Source organism: Sardina pilchardus, chromosome 3 (assembly GCF_963854185.1).
Source record: "Sardina pilchardus chromosome 3, fSarPil1.1, whole genome shotgun sequence".
Taxonomy (NCBI): domain Eukaryota; kingdom Metazoa; phylum Chordata; class Actinopteri; order Clupeiformes; family Clupeidae; genus Sardina; species Sardina pilchardus.
This window is the reverse complement of record NC_084996.1, coordinates 28246166-28256165: the sequence shown is the minus strand read 5'-3', so window position 1 is coordinate 28256165 and position 10000 is coordinate 28246166. Positions and strand designations below refer to the sequence as shown.

Below are 10000 nucleotides of genomic sequence, written 5' to 3'. Positions count from 1 at the left end.
ATCGCAGGAGCATGACTCTTGAAATAAGTGATTCAGGAAATGCTGTTTGGGGAAAAAAACCCTCTAGCCTTTTCCTGACTGATGCTGACAGAATACTCAAAGTAAACGTTTACGTCTCAGCCTGCCCCTAACATCCAGTTAACGTGATGAGGCCTGTACCCTAACCAAGGCTACACATAATTGTGTTTTGAGGAAGGCCCCTTTGGATCCAAGTTTGGCAACTTGGAGTTTTAAAACAGCTTCGAAGATTCATCACAGTTGCTAACTCCACCGCTAACAACATTGGCCGCGTTTTCGGTTTCGCTCTTAAGTGCAAAGAACTTCTTAGGAGTGTTCTTAGAACATTCTTAGAGCGCTCCTAAGACGTTTTTAGCACTTAAGAGCTTCTTACCGAATCTGGGAAACCCGGCCATTATTTGCAGAGATGCAGTGTTGCAGTGCCACCTGCTGGTCACTCTGGACTCACCCGCTGCTTGAACTCCAGACGCTCCTCCATGGTGAGGGTATCGGCTTTGGCGATGACTGGTACGATGCTCACAATCTTCCCAAGCCTCTTCATGAACTCGATATCGATGGACCGTAACCTAGCAACGGGAGAGAGAGAGAGAGAGAGAGAGAGAGAGAGAGAACACAAAATATGAGCTAAATCTTGGAAAGAATTTTCCGAACCTGAAGTACCGTAAGGTAAGAAGAACATAGACACACACACAGGTCTTCATGACAAAGCAGACTGCAATGCCCTGATGAAGGCTATTGGCTGAAAGTTGACATGTTGGTTTGACATGACCCAAATAAATTGGTGAAATGGAGAACAGTCTACTATATCATGAAAGGCTCGGCTGGGCTACCTTCTTAACTTCAGGTACAACAAAACATGCTTTTTACTCCAGCCAATTGAGTTCAAATAAGGAGAGTATTGTAGTGCAGTGCACTACTGGTGCAGTAGTGTCCTTGTGATAAATATCTACCGCACTACACACAACTTTAGCCACCATAATGTTGAGGTCAGTATACAAGGAATGTCCTTTAATGACATCTTAAGCATCTCACATCCAACTTCGTATTGAACAAGACTCTTATTCAGCTCCTCAACAATTACTCCCACCAACTGTGAAGTTGATTGGATAAACGATTCTCAAGATATGAAAGAAAACAATACAAACAAGGCAAAGAAACTCTAATAGTACAGATAGATGACATGAGTTAAAAAAAAATCGATAGCGTGCTCATTAGGCTGCCATTATGTTTAAGCTTAGGCTTAGATAACACCTCTTCCTTCTACATAAACACAAGTAGGAGGGAGTAAAAGACGGCTATTACATGGCCTCATGCCTTCGTAATGTGTCAGCCCGCTGAGGCTCCACTTAATTGCAGTCGCTGGGCCGTATGGCCTGACACCCTGTAATGATGCAGAGGAGAGCAGAGGCTCACAGCACTGGGCGGCCGCTGGGCTCTCTATAGCATTACCGCAGCCGCATATATATACACTAGGTGCCTGCCGGCTCAATACAGAGCAGTAATGATGACTGAGTGAGTGTATGTGTGTGTGTGTGTGTGTGTGTGTGTGTGTGTGTGTGTGTGTGTGTGTGTGTGTGTGTGTGTGTGTGTGTGTGTGTGTGTGTGTGTGTGTGTGTGTGCATATGTGCGTGTGTGTGTGTGTGTGTGTGGCGGGGGTAAATTGAGTTATGCCAGGCCCGCAGTACTTCCACATAGCTGTCAGGCTGATCTATTTCTCAGGAATATTTCTTTACTTTATAAATTCTCGCAGCCTGATTCAGAGGCCTCTGTGGAGGAAGTGTTCCACAAGCAGTGAAACACGAGAATGTGTCCTCTCCGCTGCTACCGCCGCTACCGGACCAAGCCAGCGCTCCCCCAGCCGCCCACCCCTCCACAATCACAGCCCATTGCTTTTAAAGAGGACTGTCTGGAAAACGCATTTTAAGTACGAGTTTTGTTGTTCTCCTGGGACAACAACGGGGAAGCTCCCCCCCCCCCCCCCACCCCCACCCCACAAACAACATGGCTGTCTGTGTGTTTGTTCTGTGGAAAGAGAGGAACCAACATGGACGTGGATTCCAGGTTCCCTGCTGCTCTGACACTGTTGAAGATGGTGTGTGTGCGTGTGTGTGTCCGTGCGTGTGTGGGCGCGTGTGTGTGTGTCCGTGCGTGTGTGCGTGCGTGCGTGTGTGTGTGTGTGTGTGTGTGTGCATGTGTGTGCGTGTGTGTGTGTGTGTGTGTGTGTGTGTATGTGCGTGTGTCCGTGCGGTGTGTGGGGTGGAGGGTTGAGGACTTTATGGGATGACCTTCGGCACAACACGACGCCCCGGTGACAGAAGGCATTTGTTTTCAACAGCTAGGGTTTCACCGTGAGGTCGCCGGGGGTCGACATCTCAATCAAGGGCCAGAGCCTGTCAGCTCAGCGATACCTTTCGTCGTAAAACCTCTGTCTCTGACCAGAAACGTGTGTGTGTGTGTGTGTGGGGGGGGGGGGGGGGGGGGTGTCATGCTTGTCTTGCACTTGAATCAGCATCTTTAGGGTGGACCGGTCAATTTGTGGCTAAATCAGAGTGTGGGGTAGAGCCTTGACAGACCACAGTATTTTCATAGGGGTTCTGCAAAAGGTCCATTTGGAAGATTCACTTCCATATCTGGTTTGTCATTTGAACCACTGGAAAGGAAAAGAGACCAACGCAGCAATAAAGTCTCCTGTTCGTCTGGTGTTCCAGAACCTGCAGACTATAATCCTTAGGTTGCATTCACGTGCTGCTCATAAAACTCTCATGTCAGCTTCCTGTGTTTTTTGGTTCTCAAATACAGTGACGTGCTATTGCTTAATATGCATGTACACATGAAGTGAGATCTGCAAATGGCCTGAACTGCTTTGCTAATACTCGACGGCAGAAAGTATCGACAACTCTCAACATTCTGTCCGAATATTCAGTGTGAAAGTATAATGGCATGTGCAGATAACACTGCAACACATGGATCGGCTCCTGGATCACATGGATCGGCTCCTGGGATGCTATGACCTTTCCTCCTCACAGCCCAAATGAAAATGAGGTTCCACTGTTTCATGTAGCCATTCCCCATTGCTCCAAACAGTGTGGTATTTGCCAGCAAAGATACACAGGAGGTGTGTGTGTGTGTGTGTGAGCAGAAGTGTGATGTGTTAGGGAAGTGACACGCACCGGTGCCCAGTGGCAGGCAGGAAGTAGACGCAGCAGTGCACGCGGCTGTCGGGGATCCGCCTCTTCCTGTTGACATGGAGCTCCTCCTGGAGGTACTTCTCGTACTGCTCGTTCACGTAACTCACGATGGGCTCCCAGCTGAGGAAGAGGAGGAGGAGGAGGAGGAGGAGGAGGAGGTGAAGACAGAGGAAGAGGAGAAGGAAGATGAGGAAGAGGAAGAGGAAGAAGAGGGAGGAAGAGGAGGAAGACCAGGAGAGTTAGCGGAGACAAAAGGACAGAGCAAGATGAATACATCTCACAATACATCTCACAAAGCTTCTTTTGATGCAAATAACATTCTATGCTGCTAAGCAGATCTAACATCTGTCAGATTTACTGCTCATGATTTCTTTTTCAGTTGCCTTAACTGCTTGACTTAACCCTGAACATTGAACCTTGAACCTTAACTTAATAACGAACACAAGAGGTCACTTCATATTACAGCCTGTGAAAGGACTTGACCAATCCGCCTACATGGTCAGGAGAACAAAAGAGACTGTGTGGTGTTTGGCCAAGAGGTTTGTGCAGGCTAGCGCTGTATTTGATGTGTGCTGGCCGTATCCAGGGTCATATGTGAAGGGTAGCTATGCTACAAGGTCTGTTGTCTCATGAAACTCCTCAATAAAAACACATCAAATGCCAGACGTTCTGTGGTGTCCTTGGCTAAAAGGTCGGTCTTTCTTACTCACAAGCATACCAAAACGCACGCTTCAGACACTCTCACACACACACACACACACAAACAACCTCTCTCTCACTCTCTCTCTCTCCCACTCTCTCTCTCTCTCTCTCTCTCTCTCTCTCTCTCTCTCTCCTTCTCCTTCTCCTTGTCTGACTCTTACCAGTTGTCATTGTTGATTTGGTCTCCAAAGCCCGGAGTATCAATCACCGTCAGCTTCATCTTGACGCCTTTCTCTTCGATGACTGCGGGAGCAGAGCAGGGGGGGGACACAGTCAGGACGGCACGGAAGGACGAACGAGACAAAAAGGTCCTCTCTGTCATTCATCTCCCTCTCCAAAACTTTCCATTACATTAACATCTGCTGCCAAAAACAGCGGCAAAGAGGTGAAAATAACGATTGTGTGCTTGTTTGTGTGTGTGTGTGTGTGTGTGTGTGTGTGTGTGTGTGTGTTTTCTGTGTGTGCATTTTTTTTCTGTGTGTGCGTATGTGCGCGTCTGTGTGTGTTTATGTTTATGTTTGTGTTTGTGTTTGTGTTTGTGTTTGTGATTGTGATTGTGATTGTGTGTGTGTGTGTGTGTGTGTGTGTGTGTGTGTGTGTGTGTGTGTGTGTGTGTGTGTGTGTGTGTCTCCATGTGTGTCTGTGTCTGTGTGTGCGTGCGTGCGTGTGTACGAGTATGTGCGTTTGTGTTTACGTGTGTGTATGTGCATGTGTGAGCCTCCTCCTCCATAAAAGCTGCCGGGGCATGCCAAAGAGAAGAACTAATCAATTAGAGGATCAAAGGGATGGCGCGGGCTTTACAGCCGGCAGTTTGGGAGCAGCCCGAGGACTTGATGTTCCCTATTCAGCCCCCCTCGCAAATCAGCGCGGCCAGACAGCCGCAGAGAAGTGTTCAAAGGCTGGAAATCACCTCTAAACATGCAGTGGCCCTCACCTGTGGCTCCACACCACTGCGCCTTTTTGCAAGCTCAAAGGAGAGGGTGTGTGTGTGTGTGTGTGTGTGTGTGTGTGTGTGTGATGTAATATACACACACAAACACAAACACTAACAAACACACATGCACACACACACAGACACACACACACACACACACAAACACCGCTAAATCACCATTAAATCAAAAACATACATGTCCTCGCCCATGCGGTACTACACATGAACAGCATGTGTGAACGCACAGATGTGCGCACGCAAACCCACACATAGCAAACACAAACATCCCATTACTTCAGCCCTGTGGTGGACCAACAGATGCTCCACATCTGAATGAACGTACACAGAGCATAAATCACAAATCTCCACAGGCAAACATGCACTCAAACATACATTACACACACACACACACACACACACACACACACACACACACGTGCACATGCATACACGCACGACAGGTAAAACACATACACACGCAGACACACAGGTGTGCCTCCACACACACACACACACACACACACACACACCCCATTATCCAAATCACACGGTATGGCTTATGCAGGGGAGCCGGCAGGCCGAACAGGCGGCTCTGAGGATGGACACTGCCCTGCCCTCCTGGTCTGTCTCCTGGTCTCCGGGCACCTCAGATCGCCGCTTGCCCGGAGGACTGTAATCTCGTGGGCCATTAGCTTATCGTCGCCACCATCTACCCCTGCTCAGGAGGCGGCGAGATAGAGGTGGGAGAGAGAGAGAGAGAGCTCTCGACGTGTCGAATGGAGAAAAATTAAAACGTCAATCAGACCGCCGAGCTCAAAAGGCCTGTTACCCCGAACGCCGTTATCTGCCCTGCTATCGGCTTTCTTAACCGGATTAACGCGCGGTAATGAGTGCGGCCTCAGATCTCCAGCCGAAAGGCTCCGATCTCACTGCGCATGACTTGTGGCGGTGTGCTGAGGAGATGCCCAGCGTGAACACAGAGGGATGGGGCTGTTTACACGGAGACAACTGGGGTGGATCCAGAGGAGCTCTTCACAGGAGGGCCTCGGGAATGGAGCCATTTAATAGGAACTGTGTGGCTTTATGGCACTTCATGGAGAAGGCCATGGAGCCTTAAGAGGTTTTGTTGCTCTCGCTCTCTTTCCTCTCCCTGGTGGGCTGTGTGTGTACAGTATGTGTGTGTGTGTGTGTGTGTGTGAGAGTCTCTGTTTAAGTGTACGGAAGTGTGAGTAATGTGTACTGTATGTACTTTTACACAGTGCCTCCAGGCCTGTGTGTGTGTGTGTGTGTGTGTGTGCGCCTGTTGGTGTTTATGCTTTTTCCCCTACAGCGCCTGCAGTAGAGCTGTACATGTGGTCACATGTATGTAGCAGGCATGCGCCTCAGTTATATAGCACTCTCGGAAGGTATGCGAAGGCATGAGTACATCTTTGTGTGTGTGTGTGTGTGTGTGTGTGTATCCGTTATATAGCACTCTCGGAAGGTATGCGAAGGCATGTGTACATCTTTGTGTGTGTGTGTGTGTGTGTGTGTGTGTGTGTGTATCCGTTATATAGCACTCTCTGAAGGTTGGTGAAGGCATGTGTACATCTTTGTGTGTGTGTGTGTGTGTGTGTGTGTGTGTGAGTGTATCCGTTATATAGCACTCTCTGAAGGTATGTGAAGGCATGTGTACATCTTTGTGTGTGTGTGTGTCCACGCCTGATGTCATCATGCCTGAGTCCTTGATATGTAAGAGTCTCCTCTTAACATGCTAAAAAGCCCATCCTTAACATATATTTTCAAAATTGGCACATTGCAAGCATTACTTTGGGCTGCAGCACAGGCTCCTTACTGTAGTCATATTTGGACACAGCACTGGCGCCGTCAGCCCAAATACCAGGATTCAAATACTACTCAGCATCTGTGCCAACTCATACACGACCGTGTGTATATATCGCTCTGTGTCTCTGTCAACAAAGCTATCAGTGTAGGTCGCCCGTGTGTATCTATGTGCGAGAGCCTGTGTGTGTGTGTGTGTGTGTGTGCGCGGGTATCAGTGTTTACATCTGTCCTTTGGGACGCTTAAGAGTATCTGCGGTGGTGAGATTGCGTAACGCTGTCGCCGCCGCCGGGTCTCCGAAGGGCTGCCCTTTCACAGGCTCTCTGGAGGCGGCCATGGCGACCGGCAGGGACAGCTTTTGTTACGGCGTGTCAGAGTCAGGCTCCTGGAACCTTAAGCTGCTCTCTCAGTCTCAGGCAGGGGGGGATAGTGTGTGTGTGTGTGTGTGTGGGGGGTGTGTGTGTGGAGGGGGGGTTGGGGGGGGGGTGCTGTCTGGACACTGTGTCCCAGAAACGCTCTCCGAGTTCGGACACTAGCAGCCTAAGATGGTCGGATAAGACGGTCAGTTCCACTCAGTGGCTGAGCTCGGAGAACAGCGCCAGCGCCAGCGTCAGTGTCAGCTCAGGCAGCGTGTGTGTGTGTGTGTGTGTTTTTTGTAATGCTTCCACTGACCACAGCCTCTGGAGTGGACAGAGACCCCGCTAATGCACTGAGGCTAACTGTCGTCGCCGACTCGAGCGCTCACAAAAGGGGGACGGTGGGAGAACGAGTGGGAATGTGTGGGCGCAGTAAGTGAGTGAGATTGTGAATCTCCCATTGAGCCCATGAAAGAGATGCACACAGAGAGAGAGAGAGTGAGTGAGGTGAATAGAATATATCGAGGTGAGAAAGCAAGAGAGAGAGAGAGACAGACAAGAGAGGGAGAGAGAGAGAGAGAGAGAGAGAGAGAGAGAAAGAGATAAGAGAGAGACAGACAAAAGAGAAACCACAGAGTTGAGAGGTGTGATTCAGAGGGCTCTAAATGTCCTGCGCTTTACCGCCAGTTTTTTTTCTTTCTTTTTTTACGCTTTTGCTCACCGAGGTCACAGCGGTCAAGGCCTCGTCTGAGGTCAGCGAGCTGAGCGGACGCAGGGTGCTGTGTGGGAGACTGAGCCTCTCTCCCTCCCTTAGCAACTGATGCCAAAGAGCCATGCATTAGCTACTGACCTTTGACCTCCCGATGCCATTTGAATGGACACATATCAGACCCTTTGTATGGAATTGAAATACGGTGCCGACAGGTTCCGATCAAGGTCTCTCCTGCATGGCTGGTGTGGAGTTCTTTTCTTTGCCACTGTTCCCCTTAGAACGTGTTCCGCTAGGTTCAGACTCTGGGGTCTGCAAAAGCACCTTGAGACTATTTCAGTTGTTGTTGTCGTTCTCTGAATTGGGTTGAATGGATGGAGGGTAGGTTAATACAGGTGAAGGAGAGTTTATGAGAGTCTGCTGAGGGAGCTGATAGTGGTGATGGGGGCCAGAAGCGGCCCACGTCCGCGCCAGAGCCAGGCGGTATCTGGAGGCACGGTGCTTTGTTATGCTCCATGGGCCGTTTGCATCCTGCTTGAGAGCCAGAGGCAGCGAGGTGTGTCTCCAGGGCTGAGAGAACACACACACACACACACACACAGACACACACACACACACACACACACACACAGACACACAGAAAAACACACAGACACACACACACACACACGCACACATGGTGGTGTCTCCAGGGCAGAGAGAACACACCCACACACCCACACAAACAGACAGATAGAGACACACATACACACACACACACACACACACACACACACACACACACACACACACACACACACACACACACACACACACACACACACGCACACACACATACACACATGGTGGTGTCTCTTGGGAAGAGAGAACTATCTCAGGAAACCAGGGACTTGCACCACAGCTATCTCAATATCTCCAAACACAAATGCACCCACTGTGTACACACACAAGCACACACACACACACACACACACACACACACACACACACACACCACATGCACGGTGCTTGAGCGTTGCAGCTGAAAAGCTCTCTGAGTGTTTCTGAATTGCGAAAGAGACAACATCATCTCTCTCTTGCTCTGTCTCCCCCCCACCCCCCACCCTTCCCCAAAGGGAGATTTGAGCTAAATCATGCTTTGCCAACTGCAAATTGACAGGCCTACAAAGCGCTCACGTGAAATAACACAAAAGAAGCGTCTCAAGCACCGGGGATTTGGAACGTTTACAACAGCGCGCCTCGGCGCAGGTAACACACCCGGCTTCCACAACAGCACCTTCTCGGTCTCGTTTCCTCATTTCGAAATGCCTCATCGGCAACCGAATCCCGGAATGAAGACGAAGACGTTTCGTATCAGCTCGTCGTCCCCTTACGCGGGGCCGGCTTTGTGTCAAACGGCCAGCCTCGCCTTCAGTCTGTCCAGCAACAAGGCGGTAGCAGATGACACGTCTGACGTAAGAGTTTTATCACCCTCAACCCCCACACCGCGCATACATACACACACATACACACACACACACACACACACACACACACACACACTCACGCCACCTCGGGCTTGATGTGCTCTGCGAGCAACAGTGTCTGCATTTCTAATCCGAGTCCATTTCAGCAAGCAGCAGAAGCAGCACGCCCCCACATCCATCATCGTAGTGGTAGCAGCACCACCAGCAGCACCAGCAGCAGCAGCAGCAGCAACAGCCGCCGCTCTGGCACTGTCTTACGGGCAGACTCCGTCGTGCCAAGTCCACACCTACAGTACCATCACACCAATAACCCTCCATTAATCTCTCCAATTCTCCATCTCCTAGGGTTGCTGTTACTAAAATATACTGACACCTGAAATGGATTCAGACCGACTAAATGTATACTTACACAACTATAAAAAATTATATGGGCAAATAATGCAGCAAACGTATACATATTTCTTCGATCTCAATCTGGTTGCTGATACTAAAATATACTGACACATGAAATGGATTCAGACTGAATAATGTATACTTACATAAAAACTATAAAACATATGCAAATATGTTTGCAAATAATGCATCAAAAGTATACATCTTTCTACGATGGGAGGAAGCTAGCAGTGCTCCATGTTAGAATGGCTTGGGGCAGTATAGGGAGAAAAGGGAAGTGGATGAGGTAGTTACGTAAATGAGGCCCTATATACAGTTAAAGGTATAGTTTGTGCTTTAGTGACATGTTCTGTACATACGAGAGAGGATATAGGACGTGTGAGAGAGCCAGCGAGTGGACTGGATGAAGGAA

General features: G+C 49.3%; 1 protein-coding gene across 4 annotated transcripts in view; it reads right to left on the bottom strand.

Moving 5' to 3' along the window:
- Positions 1-10000, bottom strand: part of septin12 (septin 12) — an 88868-nt gene that overhangs the window by 8459 nt on the left and 70409 nt on the right. For all 4 annotated transcript variants that reach the window (XM_062532664.1, XM_062532667.1, XM_062532666.1 and 1 more), the window contains 3 exons: positions 4070-4151; positions 3189-3326; positions 467-584 (listed from right to left, as the gene is read on the bottom strand). In XM_062532664.1, the coding sequence (XP_062388648.1) occupies positions 467-584; positions 3189-3326; positions 4070-4151 (338 nt within the window). The remainder of the gene's footprint in view (positions 1-466; positions 585-3188; positions 3327-4069; positions 4152-10000) is intronic.